The following is a 17721-nucleotide window of genomic DNA, read 5'->3' as shown; positions in this document are numbered from 1 at the left end:
AGCTTTTGGTTTTATTTCATGAAGTACCACGCTAATTTTCAAAAAAAAAAAAAAAAATTGATTATTCAACATTTATTCTATTACATTTCTCTATTAATTTATTCTAGATTTTAACTACCATATAATAAATGTAGAGAATTACTAAAAAACACCCATGATTAGGTAAAATATTACTATGGGTAAAATTAAATATCAGTTTCCAATTTTTCACTTATTTTACTTTGATAAAATTTATAAATAATTGCTAATCATATCATAATATCATAATAGTACTAGTCCCCCTCTTACACCAAAAGCCCAATGCATCTAAGATGTATTTTGAACTTATAACAACTAGCACGTTTATTTTTAAATATTACACAACTTTATCAATTAGATTTCTCAAAAAGTAAATCTATTATCTAGCAGCTGAAGATATAAACGGTACAAAAACTATTGTTTTTACCAGATAGAAAAACCTGCCCCCATATTGTAACTACTTCAAAATTTATAGTAGGCGCTCATGAAATTGAGTCCATCAAATGAGGGTTGACACTAGAAAAGTTAACTTGCCTGAGAAAACAGTAGTGAGCTAACCATACGAGTCATAACACTATAAATGATGATGCTGATTTAGTCTAAATAAAATGCAGTAAACTGTACACTTAGCCTTCGTGTTTAGTGAAATATGATCATAACCAATAATTATGTGAATAAAAAATGAAAGATATTGCTTGATAGAAAATTAAACAAGAAAAAAAAACTATCAAGGATACAAAAGGAGGATACGGATGTAAACAAAACTGTTGGAGGATGAAGACTTCGTACTGCAAAGTGATGCCAATAAACAAAGTTACAAACAAAAGGCCACTGTCAAGTAAAACAGAAGAAAACACACTGGAGAAAAAAGAAAGAGGGGTGACTATGTTAACTTACCAAGAACGGCAAAGTAGAAACCGTCCCATTGTAGTTTGTGGTCCCTGGTTCAATTCTCATCATTATGAATGTTATCTGCTCTGTAATAGTTGCTGGTAGAAGAGTTACCGCCTTCATGTGTGTCATGAGACTCTGCAGGATTGTATCTATCCTCAAAAGTATTCTCATATCTTTCCCTGTGCCGCCGATCTTTAGATTTTGATCTGTAATCAGAATGTTTCGAGGAGCCGGATGATCTGTTATCATGATGTTTAGATAGTCTAGAAGATGAGTGTTTACTGTCATGATGCTTGATTCTGGTAACATCGATTTCATCTTGTTCCCTTGGTCTACGAGGCCACTCACTTGACCGGACATGTCTTGGACTACTTTTGGAATAGTACTCTCTATCGTGTTTATCCCTATTGACACCCTCCTCAGAGAGTTCATGGTTATCATGATGGCCTCTTCTTGGTTGCTGATATTCTTTCACCAAAGGACCCTTAGAAGTTGTAGCATGAGTCCTATAATCAGAGTGTAACTGATACTGGTGATATTTTGGACTATCTCCAGCGGTTGATGAGTCATGGTAACTTTTCTTAGGCATGTCAGCATACGTGGTTGAGTCGGATGCATAAGGCGGTTTAAATGGAATTGTATCCTTTACTAAAGATTCCTTCTCAAAGCACCCAATGCCTCCAGCTTGTTTGATTTCATCCATGTAGTCTTCTATAATATCTCTCATAACCTTAAGTTTTAGGATTAAAAAAAAAACATATTTATACAGAGAAGGAACGGAAGCAGATCGACATCATTTCTCACAAATGTCAAAACTATATAAAACTCTGAAACATGACTTTTAAGCCTTAGATTAACAGATTTTCAGAACTAATTAACTACCTACGCCAGAACCAAAACTACTTATTATATTATTCATTTGAACGTAGCTATAAAACTAATTTTACTTGTCAGAAACATCCGAGTTAATGGGTTTGTGACATAAACAAATAGGCCCACAAAAAGCTAATAGAAAGAGGATAACCCATATTCAGTATAAAAACTTATGTTCACCTCCTAGTGTGATTGCTTCACCTTCATGTCAGAAACATGTTTATGGGCTTGTAACATAGTATATAAGAGCACAACAAGCTAATAGAAAGAGGATAACACATATTTAGTATAAACTTTTGTTTACCTCCAAGTGCGATCGCTTCACCTTCTTGCCACGGTATGACATTCTTCGCCTTTTGTAATCTCTTTCTTCGGCTAATAATTCCTCTCTAGTCCTGTTCTTGTTTGTATCCTTGTATAATGCCCAATAAAAAATACAGGTGCTCTTGAGATTATAGAATAGAACAACTTGCCTGATATTTATAACAAATATGTTGTGCTACTGTCCCAAATACAAAATTACTAGGAGCAAGTTCATAATGCTTGATATGGTTGAAATTTCTAGACAAAAAGTTGGCTGAACTTTGTTCTATCATTTTTTATTTGCATGAATATACGATTCTCACTTCTTACCAAGTTTCTATCGGAAGGAGCCGGCCCGGGCAATAGTTTACATAATAATATTTCAAGGGAAAGCCCTTTATTCATATTGGACATTACATTATCTATTCCAACTAAAGATTTGGTATGTGTAAATTAAGATTAAGCTGGTTAACTATTCAAGTCATAGTACTTCATTAAGAACCAAAAATGTCTATCAATTAGTACCTCATTAGATATTTTCACCCGAGGTAGGCCATCATGCTCAATTATGGGTCTGTACATAGGACGTTTTTTTCGCTCTTCATCAGCCCTTTGTGACACATAATTATGCTCTGCCATCCTACAATAAAAATGCTATGTCAGATTACCAGAACACCTTATCACACAGTCTAAAGAAGTATACAACGCTAAGTACTTCAATTACTTGGTGAGATCTCAATAGACATGGCAATTGTTCACAACAAAATAATTAGCAACATTTTCAGAGGGAGAAACTAACATAGTTAGCCAACAGAAATTGAAATAATAGCTAATGAATGAAAAAGTGCATGTATAGAAGGATACCGTTGATAGTTAGTAAGTGGTTGGTAAGACCGTAGTGCCTTAACTTTATCTTCAAACAAGGACCTTTCATGCAGTGCTGCAACTGCTGCCACTACCTGAGAAACAAAAATCACCCCTGCCGTAACACTTTCATCTAATATGCTATTATGTTCTTCTTCAGTACCTCTTTCAAGTGGTTCTTCCACTTTGACATTACCAGTACTATCATTTGAATTCATATCCAAACTATGATGAAACTCTTCAATAGGAGACTCTTTCACATTATGCTCAATTGAGAAAATTAATACAGATGACGCAGCTTCTAATATGCATTGCTTGACAATATTTATGGCAAAAAGCTTCCCATTTATTTGACCATAAAGAATGGAAAGCTGAGATGCCAGCCACGTTAAAACTTGAACAAGAACTGGACAATTAAAGCTCGTATTCCCTGGAATCATCTCGGAATCACCATTGTCCACCAAAGTTAAAGCTTCTTTGAGAATTGCCTTCAAACAAAGCCTGCAGAGCACAAATATGTGATCCCTCATAGCCGTATCAATCACAACTCCATATCTGGGCGAACTTGCAATGACCCATCTCGCCAAGCCATTAACTCCAGTTAAATCCAACCCCAAAATGGCACAAAGAACTCTGTATGAGTATACAGTGGGATACTCATTCCACATTTCAACCTCAGCTCTAGTAGCCCACAACTCTGAAGGAAGAATCTTTCTACAATCTCTCCCAAAGCTCTTCGTCTCTATATCCCCTTTGCTCACAAAATTAGCACATTGAGCGGACAAAATTGACGGAAGAGTAAATGTTCTACTGACACCATTTATAGCAGACAAACTAACCACACCAGGGCAATCATGGTAGAATGCATTGCACCCAAACTCCGCAAAGAAATCATCCAAAGAGAAGCAAAGCTCAAAATCAGAGCCTTGAACCGACTGAAGAAAACCCTTTTCAGGCTGCGAAGAAGCGGTGGGTTTCAGAGTTTGGGTGTAATTAAGAGGTGGAAGAAGGTCAGGTTGAATAGGGGAAGGAGAGGAGGGGCAGCTGAGAAAATGAGCAAAGAGGGAGTCGGGTGGCAAGAGGTGATGGGGGTTGAATGAGCAAGATACAAAGCCATTGAGGTTGGTCTGACTAGGGTGTTGGAGTGGCAGAAGAGTAGAAAGGGATAGAAGAGTCTGCTCAGATTGGTGAATAAGAGAATTGAGAGTTGAGAGAGTGGCGGAGAGGTCCGGAGTATGAGGAGTAAGGTTTTGGGGGTGTGGGTGTTGGAATTGAGAGCTAGGGTTTGGGTTAGAGGGTAAAGAAGTGAAAGGTGGATGAGAAAACGGAGGAGGAGGTTGGGTCATGAGAACCTTGTTACTAGTAGTAGCGTAGTGTAGGAAGATTAAAGAGTAAACGCTGAGAGGAGTGAGAGTGAGGATTGTAGTTTGAACTTCTTCGATGGACACCAATGGCGGACTGAATCAGAGTCAGAGCAACGAAACGTGTTTCTTCCCTACCTACCTCCCCTCGTTCGTTGTTTGGGTTAGCCCGTCTCCGACTAGTCATTTCTTAGATGAGACCCCTCTCAAACTCTCTAACCTAAAAAAAAATTATACATTGCACCTCCTCTCCTTTTATGATGCACCCTCGACTTGTTTGGTCATTTTAAAAAAATTAAGTCTAATTTTTTTTTTTGGTTAATACCATTTGGGACGGTGTGTTTTAAAAAAGTTATCAATTGGACCGTCTGTTTTATTAAATGACAAAATAGACCTTGTATTTTCTAAAATGGTACAAATAAGACCCTTAACTTAATTTTTGACAACTTTTTTTTTTTTTTAATATAACCAACTTAAAAATACGAACATATATAGAATATGTAAACAATTTTGTCATAACACTTTTAGATCGTATTATTATTTAATTTTATTTTGACAAAAAATCAGTTCAGGGTCCTATTTTTACTATTTTGGAAAATATAGGGTCTATTTTGTCTTTTAACAAAACAGAGGGTCCAATTGGTAACTTTTGCAAAACACAGGGTCCAAAATAGTATTTAACCTTTTTTTTTATATTCATGTACGTTGTAATTATTTAAGATATCCTATAAAATTTAGAAAAATTCGAAATAATTTACAATATAAAAAATAATATTCAAACAGTCTATTTTACAAGCGTATAAAATAAAATAGTCACGCGTGCAACATAATTCTTGAACGCAATTTTCAGCGTGTTAAACTTTTTTGAATTTCTTAAAATTTTACATGATGTCTTAAATAACTATAATTTACATGACCATAAGAAAAAATTTAACTAAAAAATTATTTCAGATACTAAAACATATAAAGATGTATCGGTGTATCTCTTTTAAGAGAATGCATTATAGAATTTCCCTAAATTAAGTAAATATTTATTTTTAAAAAATATATAATAAAAATTATAAAAATATATTTATTATTTATTTCATGTTTTTTTTAAAAAAAAAATAAATTATATAATAATAAAATTATGTGGTATAAATTTATTAGTATTTCCTATTAATTTAGTATAATTACAATAAATAAATATATTTTATTATATCATCAAATATATATTTTACATATAATATTATTTAATATATTGTAGCACAAAAAATTAATATATTATAATAAAAAAATTATATACCACAATTTTTTTTTTGACAAAAATAAAATTAGTATAGTAATATTTAAAAGAGATTATAAAATTAGGTAATATAGCCTTTTCCGTGCCACTATTTTAATTTTATTTTAGTATAATAATTAAAAAAAAATTATTTATAAAAATAATAAATAATAATTTAAAAATTAATCTAATATATAATAATATTAAAATTATACTATAGAATTATTTATTAAAAATAAAACTCAAAGATTCTATTTTATTTATTAAGAAATTTAAAATTTATATGGATAATGTATATATAAAATTTTAAATTTCTCTATTAAAAAATTGTTAATATAAAATAAAATAAATAGGATAGTATAGAGAAAAATTAGAGTATTTGTCAATTATTGTATCTCACCGGTTGTCATCAGCGTATCTCATCTGTAGTCTTTGTCGTTGTTATCTCCAATATATTTACTCAATACATAATAATACAAATAAATAATATAATGAAGTGCTAGTAGAATTAAAAAAGATCAAAAGTTAAAACAAAAACAAAAAAAAATTAAACACTGCAATATCATATTCATAGAAGTAAGATTAATAAGAGATAGTGTTAAATCCTTATAGTAAAAAAAAATAAAATTGAGAAATTTATAAAAAAAAAACAGAAAAAAAAATGTAACACCCTAACTAATTTAGGCATGTTAGCGTGAATTTTTAACATACTGTGCAGCTCGTTGCTAATCAACGAGTTTAACGAAAAACGTGATTAATTAAAAAATTTCTTATTTAATTAGAAACATAAAGTACTACATTTATAAAATCCCGGGATCCCGTTACAAAATATATTTACAAAAGTTTGCTAATCATATACAAATGTTCTGTCGCCTAGCGACTATACAACAAAAGCCCTGATGTCCCAAAGATCGTATGCTCCAGGCCTAACCGCCCCGACATGTACAATCTTCATCTGCTCGCTCTCACGGCTCCTTAGCTTTAGCCTTGCCCTTACCTACACATGGAAATAGCACTGTGAGTCGACAGACTCAGTAAGAGAAGCATAGCATAAAACTTAATAATATCCCGGGTTATAACCATGACTATAACCCTAATCCCCGTGTCCCACACGGTACTGAGTCTAGAACGTTCATACAACAATACCATCGACTATAATGTCAGCCTATACTTAATATGCTAGTCATACACTAGCCATATTGATGTGACAACATCGATTAGTATTTCAGCCAACATACATTTATCAGTAATCAATACAACTCTAAGTATATTATTACTGCTATCAATGTAATCTAACAGGCATAAACAACATGTATGCTAAACATGTAATAACATATGCATGACATTATACTAATCTTACCTCAATTTCGAATTCAGGTGTGTCGACCAACCTGAGTGGAACAACTGCTCGGCGAATTACAGGCTCCTAAATCACATCGATAACAACATGGATAAGTGATACGCTAAAGCTAAATCACAACCAGGGACTTAGATTTTAAACCAAAACCCTGTCTACTGAAACTTAACATGGTAATACCCTAAACTAACAAGGAATTAACCAACCAAAGCCCTGAAACTAACATGAATTGACAACATGAATTTTTTGGGGAACCCAACAGCAAATCTGGGTAACCGGTTTTACATGCATTGTAAAATCGGTTAGCCGGTTTATACCAGAATACCTAAAAAAACTCCAAAACCTAACCAAATTGATTCCAAACTTTACCAAACCTTCTAGACCTAGATATTATACCCCAATAGACATATTCCAAGCAATAAAACAACTACCCAAGCTCAAAATCAAATTTCACCATTAAAGAGCGAAGCTTGAGTTCTAAAACTCAAAGCTTGCTCAATCAACAAACCAGCCATCAAAACATGCTTAATTCAACATTTCTAATCATAAATAAGCTTCAGAAAACAATATCAAACACTAACAGTAGCTACAGAACTGTAATACCCAAAATCATGCAAAATTCTAAACTTGAAACTTAAGAAAACCAAAGGGAGTTACTCAAAGGCTTACCTTGGCTTAAATCACTAACAACCAACTGAGATTCACAAGAATTACAGGAAAAACACCAACCCTAGCAGCCCTAGGAATTGAGAGAGAGAGAGAGAGAGAGAGAGAGAGAGAGAGAGAGAGAGAGAGAGAGAGAGAGAGAGAGAGAGAGAGAGAGAGAGAGAGAGAGAGTTTTGCTTTTTCATGAATTATCCAACTTTTGTATAAATGAATAAAAAGGTTGTTTTATTAAAAATTAATCTCAGCTAATTTAACTAATAAAAATCAGATTATTAAACTAAAACAAAGTCCACTAAAGGACAAAACACAAATGGGCAAAAAGACTATTTTACCCTTCCCACACTAACCAACATAAAAGGCCACTTAGGGGTATGTTGGTCACCTCTAAAATTTCTACTATTCCCGACATTCCCAATGTCTAACTATATTGCCCCGCTATACTAAAAATAGCAAGATGTGATTCTAATAGCCAAACACCGTGTTCCAATGTTGTCAGGCACAAAACATGCAAGATTTATGAAATTTCATATACGACATATAAAATGCATTATGAATTCAAATAAATTATTGTAAATTAATAATTCAAAGTTAATAAACAATTTCCATAATTAAACCCTAATTATCTGCTAATTTCCAAATTAAAGCTAAGCGGTCTTTACAGAAAATACCTAACATTAAGAGATCTAAAGAAAGGAACAAACAAAAATCTGAGAAATATGTAGAGAATTCACCATAAAATATCAAATTCAACATGATTTTTTTTTCTTTTCAACTAGTTACTTGGAAAGTCTTAGAAACTATCATAACACCGCTATTTTGTATTTTTCTAGATTTGTACAAAATTGAGTACTATTTATATAGTACGATTGGTACTTGTGTACGTCACACGAATGACCTCGTGATATGAAAAGTAGTGTGTTGGATACATTGCTTGGAGATTCACACATTTCCACATATACCTATCAACATATATGTTGATTAGTAAGCAAAGGTAAATCAATATATGATGCGTAACGAGACAATAATATTAATAGTACCTTGTGTTTTTAACCATGTACTGAAATTTTGATAATGTTCATCTTGTACCCATTTTTGATTCCGTGCCTTAGTCAAATTAGTGGTCTTGATCCAATTAAAATGTTCCCTTCAAGTATTCGATGGATTAATTTTGGTTACAATTTAATATTATTATTTTGTTTTAACTATGGAAAGTTAACTTAAACTTACTCAATGTACAGTTTGACCACGTCAGTATTTTGCAACACAAGTTGGTGCGCTTCTTCACGACCAGCTCAGCTTACACCACAAAGAAAAACATCCCTACGCCCTCTACTTATTTCGCTATGGACCCGAGTAGGGCGAGAGCCAACGATGGTAACCTCTGACAAGTAGTATGAGCAGAATTCAATCGTCTCTTCAACAATGTATGATTCAACAATACAACCCTCAGGCCTACTTCTATTTCTAACATAACCCTTCAAGATTTTCTTGTATCGTTCAAGTGGGTACATCCATCTCAAGTACACAGGTCCACACTATTGGGGATTATTTTACCAGGATCTAGATTTACTACCATGTATGTTATTTAACATTCTAAATATGAATTTCTAAAACAATGAAATTTAAATACATATAAAGTTCAAGAAACCTTACATTGGTTGCAGCGGAATTAAATGACTCCTTCGCTCAAATCTCTAACCCTTGTATCCTTTCTGTAGCAGAGTATCACCAAGATTTGAGCCCGATTCTCCTTCAGTTGTTTGGATTCTTCACAATCTTACACACTATGATTGAGTACCAACTTGCTATGCGTGGGCATGTACTCTATCACTAACGCTCGAATTTTTGATAGTGAAGAAGACTAAGAATTTCGAATTAGAGAAGAGAAAAGATCGAAGAAAAAGTCTCAAACTCTCTAGTTGTCAAATATAATGAAAACTAGGTCAAGAGTCATTAGTTGGATTATGAGACCTTTCTCTTCTTTTTATACTAATTCTACTAGAGTTAGGGTTAATTTATTTGGAATAAAATAAATGATAAAAATAGAGCAAAACTAGGCCCTAGTGGCCGGCCATGAAGTGGGCCCAACACTAGTTAGATTTTTGCCATTTTTCTCAACCATTTATCTATTTTTCACAAATATCACTTTTGCACTTTCAACCCTATAAATGTCAAAACTATTTATTTAATAATTAAAATTAATTATCAAATAAAATTGTCATTTATATTATTTATTAATTAGACTTAATAAAGTCTCTTAATTAACAAATAAACCCTAAAATTCTATTTCTTCACAATCAAGCCATAACTTAGTGAAAATTCATAAATAAGACATAGTTTAATTTTAGAATTATAATTGATTAATTAAAATCAATTAATTGAGTCTTACAAGCAGTATTGTCTCAACTAGTATGGGGACCATGTGTAACACCCTAACTAACCTAGGTGTATTACGTGATTTTTAAACATACTGTGCAGCTCGTTGCTAATCAACGAGGTTTATGGAAAAACGTGATTAATTAAAAATTTTGCTTTTTAATTAAACTTATAAAATAATATACAAAAGACTCGGGATCCCGATTATAAAATCATTTACAAAAAGATTTAACTGTTTAACTGATAAACAAAATAAATGTCGCCTAGCGACCAGTTACAAAATCAGCCTCGCTGTCCCGATGATCGTACGCTCCAGGCCTAACCGCCCCGACATGTACAATCTTCACAAGCTCGCTCACGGTCCATCAGCTTTAGCCTTGCCTTTACCTACACATTAACATAGAACTGTGAGTCGACAGACTCAGTAACAAAAGCATAATAATAATCATACATAAATCCCGGTTATGATCAGACGCCCATACCCCTGATCATAACCCTAACTGCCGTGTCCAACACGATACTGAGTCCCGCTACTGCCGTGTCCAACACGGTACTGAGCCACTACTGCCATGTCCAACATGGTACTGAGTTCTGAACGTTCAAGGGACGGTACTATTGACAAGTATCCTCCTGATCGGTCGAACCGGTCATACTCCGGCTGCTGGTCATACTCCAGCCTGTACCGACAGGATACGTCAATAGTACGGAACCACCAACCAAGTGTCAGCCTGATCGGTCGAACCGGTCATACTCCTGCTGCTGGTCATACTCCAGCCTGTACCGACGTGACAGGGTTGGATGGTTCGAAGCCAACATACATAACTAATGTAATCTAACAGGCTTCCTACATGCACGCTAAACATGTAATCTACATATGCATACTGTTATACTAATCTTACCTGGATTCCGAATTCAGGTGTGCCGGTCAACCTGACTGGAACTTTAGCTAAGCGGTGGATTACAGGCTCCTAAACCATAAAAATCAAAACACTATAAGTGACACGCTAAATCACTTCCCGGGGACTTAAACTAGGAACTAAAAGTTTCCCTATCGATAAAAAGCATGGCAATACCCCCTAAAACATAAAAACAAGGAAAACACGGGTTTCTGAAAATTCCCCAACCGGTAGACCGGTTCTGCAACCGGAATTCCGGTTCTGGGAATTACTGGACCCTCATCCGGAATTCCGGTTGCACAACCGGAATTCCGGTTCCTCGCAGGAATTTTTCAAAAATTCCTAACTCAAGCAAATCAAACCCAATTCATACCAAACCTTCCAGACCTGTTCTAAATACCCCAAAGAACATTTTCAAAGCACTAAAACAACCCAGAAATCACAGATATGAAAAACACCATTAAAGCTCAAGCTTTGAGTTCTAAACTCAAACTTGAGCAAATCCCTCTAACATGCATTCAAACCTGATTAAATCTACTTAAATATGCATGACTAAGCTTCTGAAAACAACTAAAAATATCAACAACATCACAGCAACAGAATCTAACCAATTCTCTTTGAAAACCATAGCTTTTTACATAAAAATCTAACCAACTAGAACAAGGAACTCAAGCATGCAATTCAATCTCATTAAACCTACTTAATTCAACATTTTAATCAAAGAAACAACAACAACAATAACCAGCAGCAACATTACCAAAAACATCATGCATTACTCAACTAAAATCATCAAAACACAACAATTTTTAAAGAAACAATGAAGAGAAGCTAACCTAGCTTGAAGAATGCTTAGATTGGATGAGAAATTACTTGAAAATCAGAGCAAAAACCCAGCTCCTTGCACCCACATGCACAGCCGAGAGAGAGAGAAAAAGAGAGAGAGAGTTTGAATTTCTAATTTTGTGATTTTTTGTAAAATGAGAAAAATGAAATAAAAATAAACATATATCATTCATTTCAGCCATTTATTAATAAAATAAACCTTTATTTTCCATTTAATAAACTCACTAAAAGACAAAACATCATTGGGGCAAAAAGACCAATTTGCCCCTCCACACTAAAACCACATAAATCATACTAAAGGGGTATTTTTGGGAAATTCTAAATTCCCGGCCATTCCCGACATTCCCAATGTCTAATAAACTGCCCCAAACAACTAACATGCTAAGTTGTGATTTCTACTGAGCCAAACACCGAGTTCCAAAATACCGGGCACCGGAAATGCAAAATATGAAAACTACTGAATGACATAACCATGCATTTCTGAATTCCATAAATAACAGTATAATAAATTATTTAAATAGCTATAAATAATTTTCATAATTAATCATAATTAACTGCTAATTCCCAAATTAAACTAAGCGGGCTTTATACCATGGGCCTATATAACCGAGCTTCCAATAAGTAGATCTAGAATTTACCAAGTAAATTCCCTAACTTATTAATTCCTCCTTGCACCACTATAGATTTGGAATTGCACTCTCAATTATATAGAACGCTCTATATGTTCCACGATATAGATACGCTATAAAAATTTAACCATCGTTCTAATCTTACTAATCAAAGATCCTCTACAGATGATTTACACTGAGTGGGGATAAATTTACCGTTTTACCCCTCAATATATTTTATCCTTAAAACACTCAGCTTCCTATAAATGATATTTCGGTAAACTGCTATAATCACTGAAATAAGAGCTCTTCCATTTATCTTTATTAAGCCAAGCTCGAAGGAAATTATCATTTCACTTCTATGTTCAGATAAAAGCTATAGATTCATATCTATGTTTAGCACTCCCACTCAATTGTACTATCATGTTCCCAAAATGTATGTTCGACCCGAACCAAATGATAGGCTTTAACTAACAAATCAAAGAACACAAATAACACTCTTGAGATCGAACCTAACCATGTCAGGATTGAGATCTTTTGATCTAAGATCAACCAGTTATATTGACTTAGAAAGATACAACAGTAAGATTATGATATCTTTACTAAGATTAATATCGGTCCCAGTCCAATGTATACTCTATACATTTGATACTAGCATACTTTGCCAATGTTCTGGAAAGAACATAACACTTATCCAAGGTGTAAGAAAGCTTTATCGCTGATTATCACAGAAGTGTAAATCCAGTGCATTGATGAATCAATGGACATTATCTTTTGAAGCATATAATCACAATTACCTTCCACTGTGTTGACATCACTATAATTGTGAATAACTATATGTTCTGGATTTAACAGAAATTGTACACATTAAACCATAAACATGAAAACTACATGTAAACATAAATGACTTTTAATATTCTATTGATAGCAAATCATATTGCATTGAAATAGGTTTTATTTAAGGCATAAAATCCCAAAAAACTCTCACTTGCACTAACATAAAACAAGTAGTGCATTTCAATCTATTCATTGTCTTGATATCCAGCTCAAGTTTAGTGTACACTAAACCCAAATCAAAGGAACTGTAAGTCTGTGGTAAGCTACTGGTTTCTCCACCATTACTTCCTCTGTGTTCATAAAACATTATGCAACATCATTTTCTATATGCATTACTCATCTAGGGATACTGAATTCTCTACTGCTTATTAAGTGCATCTGAATAAACAGAAGACAAATCTCTAATTCTATCCAAAAGGAATAGAGATAAACCAGTTAAGAACTTTCTTTAGTTGAATAACTTTCTAGTACTTTAGAAAGCAACAAAGTTATTTAGCTTCACTGATGGAGCTTAAATTATTATAGATGAGCTATTACATCTTTCTAGAATAATTCCTCCACCCCCAGAGTAACCACCATCTCTAATAGGTTATGAGTTGGTGTAGATAAAAGGATTCTAATATACACCCCTATCATCTAACATATAGGTCACTTTCAGAGATTCTTTCTTGATTGTCTCCTAATGTTCCTTGTTTGATTACATCTTAGATGGCTCCCACTCAACAGTAGGAGTCTGGTTAAGTTCGTACATAAGTGTACACTTAGCCTCTTACTATTGGTTTTCAGGGATATCTTGTTGTGACATATTGTCTTAGTCTGAAACTATAAGTTCCTTCTAGACTAAGTCATCAACATAGCAATCTAGTATTAACATTAATGTAAAATACTTGCTTAAGATTAAGTAATCATTAAAGATACCATAAAACATTTCATGAGGATTAGGTATTTTGCCTAAATCATTCGAATAGACTTAGCAAAATTTCCTATCTTATCCTCAAAATTCTGATAAGTTATTTCTATCCATATGAATGGTTAAATTTACTTTGTTAATTAAATTCTAAAGTTCTTATCATGATCATAACATAGTAATCTATCACTACTGTCATCCAAATAAAGATGCGCTTGGAATTTTAAAATTCTCCCACTCAAATAAGGTATTGTGATACTATGTCCAAGAACTTCATTGATATCTATTTCTATTACTACAGTAACATGCTAATTGGAACAATTACAGGATCAAGAATAAGTTCTAATAATTTGCTAATTTGTTCATTATATTACATCCATGTCTAATCATTAATGTGTGTCATAGAGATACTGTGGTGTATTGAGTATAGTCTAGAGTTCAAAAAAAAAATAATTGAACTAATATCAATAGCTTCTTCAACCCCTAAGTGTTATAGAGATCCTGTAGAGTTATGAATATAGTCTAGAGTTCAAAAAGATATAAAAGATCGTTGAACTGCATATATTACTTCTTAACTTCTTCAACCCCTATCAGATCAAAAGATCTTTTTTTAAACAAAATGTTAATAATTTCTTGAGAATTAACAATTACTGATAAATATTGAATTTAAATTCAAAGTGTTTATGTGGTATTTTCTCTTTACAGAGAATAGTATAACATATAGATTTTGTGTCAATAATAAAATACAAACACATACAAACATGATAAATATAAAATATAATTGGTATCAACATGTACAAGATAAAGTTAACATAAAGCTCAATTCATAATGAAAATTTCTTAAAAGAGAAAATTTTATTTATAATCTCTAAAATGTCATAATGAATTGTCTGCATATAATATGAAATAGAGAATAAAATTTCAAACTAATAATTGAAACTAAATTGTTCACAAAATGAAACAATTAAATCAAAAATTAAAGAAGATTATGAGTTTCATCTTCAATCTTGGACAATCTCCACCCTTCTGTCCAACCATCCGACTCAACTCGCTAGGATAGCAATCCAAGTTTAAGCAGCTGGAGCTAAAATAAGAAGAAAATAAACATGCTTATTAGATACAGATTAATAACCCAAGGGGATAATAATTCTCTAAAACACATGAGTTATAACAAAATAGAAATACCTTGTTTCTTTTCCAAAAACTTAGGACACTGGGGTTTCCAGTGGCCTTTTTCGTTGCAATAGAAGCACTTTCCTTTTTGCTTTGCATTGGGATTAGCAGCCTTTTTCTTATTAGCTGAATTAATGTTGGGAATTATTTTACCAGGATCTTAGATCTACTCACAAGTATGTTGTTTAACACCCTAAATATGAACTTTCTAAAACGATAAAATAAACACATATAAAGTTAAGAAAACCTTACATTGATGCAGCGGAATTAATGTCTCCTTCCACTCAGATCTCTAACCCTTGTATCCTTTCTGTTGCAGAGTATTATCAAGATCTGAGCGCGAATGTCCTTCTCTTTGTGTTTGATCCTTCACAGTCTTCCAATCTATGATTGAGTTACCACTTGCTGTGTGTGGGCACTTAGTCTATCTCTAAGGTTCGAAATTTATGAAGAGGAAAAGAGAGAGAATGATTTCGGCCAAAGAAGAGAAAGGGAAGGCTCAGTTTTTCTGAAGAGAGAATTTTCTGTCAGAAGAATAATGAAAACTTATGATTTTGACTGAGCCATCACTTTCTATTTATAGGAAACTACTAGGTTTAGGTTAGGAATTATTTGGCATTAAAATAATGAAAATATCAATTTTAAAATCCACATAAAGTGGCCGGCCATGGTGTGTAGAATGGACCCCACTTGATTTTGCAGTTTTAACAAATTTTATTTCTATTTTCTCAAAAACGCCAATTTTCCAATTCTAACCATTTAAATGCCAAAACTAATTATTTAATAACTAAAATAGATTATTAAATAATATTGTCATTTAATTTAATTATTAACTAGACATATAAAGTCCATTAATAAATAAATAAACCTAGAATCTCTTTTCTTTACAATTTTGCCCCTGCTTAGTGAAAATTCACAAATTAGACATAGTCTAACTTTAGAATTATAATTGACTAATCACGAATCAATTATTGAGTCTTACAAGCAGTATGTTCTCAACTAGAATGGGGACCATGGATCTATATGCTGAGCTTCCAATAAGTGAACTGAATTTACTAAGTAAATTCCTACTTATTAATTCTTCGTTGAATCCACTCTTAGAACTTAGAATTGCACTCTCAGACTTATATAGAGCATATTATATGTTTCACGATATAGATATGCTATCTCATTTAACCATTGTTATAATCTTATTGTGATCAAAGATCCTCTACATAGATGATCTACACCGAGATGGGATAATTTTACCGTTCTCACCCCTCAATGTATTTTGCCCCTTAAAATACTTAGCTACCTGTAAATGGTGTTTAGTGATCTAAGAATTAGTCACTTAAACAAGAGCTCATCCATTTACTTCTATTTGCTAAGCTCGAAGGGAATCATCACTTAACTTCTATACACCAGTAGAAGCTATAGATTCCATATTTATGTTCAGCACTCCCACTCAATCATACTATCATGTTCCCAAAATATACGTATCACCCTGACCCAAAAGTAGGCTTAACTAATAAATCAAAGAACATGAATAGTACTCCTGAGTTGAGCCTAAGCATATCAGGATTTAGATTCTTTTAATCTTAAGATCAACTACTGATATTGACTTGGAAAGATATAACGGTAAGTTTGTAATATCTTAACTAAGTTGCAATATCGGTCCAGTCCAATGTATACTCCATACTTTCGAAACTAGTATACTTTACTAATGTCCTGGAAAGAACATAACACTTACTCCAAGTGTAAGTACACATCATCGCTGATTATCACATTAGTGTAAATCCAAAACACTGATGAAACAGGGACTTAGTCTTTTTATTCATATGATCATAATCACATTCCACTGTGTTGACGATACTATAATTGTGAATAAACATATGATCTGGATTTAACTGATTTTGTGTATAAATGTAATAAACATATTAAATCATTAGCATGAAAAATTCATGCAAACATATATCACTTCAAATTTCTTACATTAATAACTAATCAGATTGTAAAGGGTTTTATTTAGGGCACAAAACCTAACAATTAACAGCGTTAAGAGGCTTTTTGCTATTCTTCCACTTCTTCTTTTTGGGTTTCGAAGCAGAGGCAATGTTTGCCTCAGCCTTTGTCGTACCATTAGCAGTGCCAGACCTAGGAGCTTTAGTTCCTCCTTTCTGTGGACCTCCGATCAAATTTTCAAATGTCTGAAGGTTGTTGATTAACTCGTGGAAGTCAAAAGTTAACTTGTTCATGACATAATTTGATGTAAAGGGCAAAAAAGCTAGAGTCAAACTGTTCAAGATCAAACTCACTTGAGTTGTTTGATCTATAATAGCTCTATGATTCTCAGCCTCTTAGAAGTAACTAGTCATCTGGAGCAAGTGATCACGCACGTTTTGATGAGGTTTCATCCGTGCATTGATAAAATTCTTTGTCGCCTCAAAACGAGCTTGATCTAACGCCATCCCAAACAGTTCAATTAACTGGTTCATGATATTT

At 33.2% G+C, this 17721-nt stretch overlaps 1 protein-coding gene across 1 annotated transcript; it reads right to left on the bottom strand.

The window, feature by feature from the left end:
• Positions 1 to 223: 223 nt before the first annotated feature.
• On the bottom strand, positions 224 to 4544 carry LOC115719359 (U11/U12 small nuclear ribonucleoprotein 48 kDa protein). Its single transcript, XM_030648363.2, has 5 exons — positions 2953 to 4544; positions 2614 to 2728; positions 2090 to 2197; positions 916 to 1642; positions 224 to 806 (listed from the first exon to the last, which is right to left on the bottom strand). Exons 1-4 carry the CDS (start codon positions 4296 to 4298, stop codon positions 965 to 967), a joined length of 2247 nt encoding a protein of 748 aa, XP_030504223.2. The 5' UTR covers positions 4299 to 4544; the 3' UTR covers positions 224 to 806; positions 916 to 964.
• Between the last annotated feature and the right edge of the window lie 13177 nt (positions 4545 to 17721).

The sequence above is a fragment of the Cannabis sativa genome, chromosome 2 (assembly GCF_029168945.1).
Source record: "Cannabis sativa cultivar Pink pepper isolate KNU-18-1 chromosome 2, ASM2916894v1, whole genome shotgun sequence".
Taxonomy (NCBI): domain Eukaryota; kingdom Viridiplantae; phylum Streptophyta; class Magnoliopsida; order Rosales; family Cannabaceae; genus Cannabis; species Cannabis sativa.
This window is presented reverse-complemented; position numbering and strand designations above follow the sequence as displayed.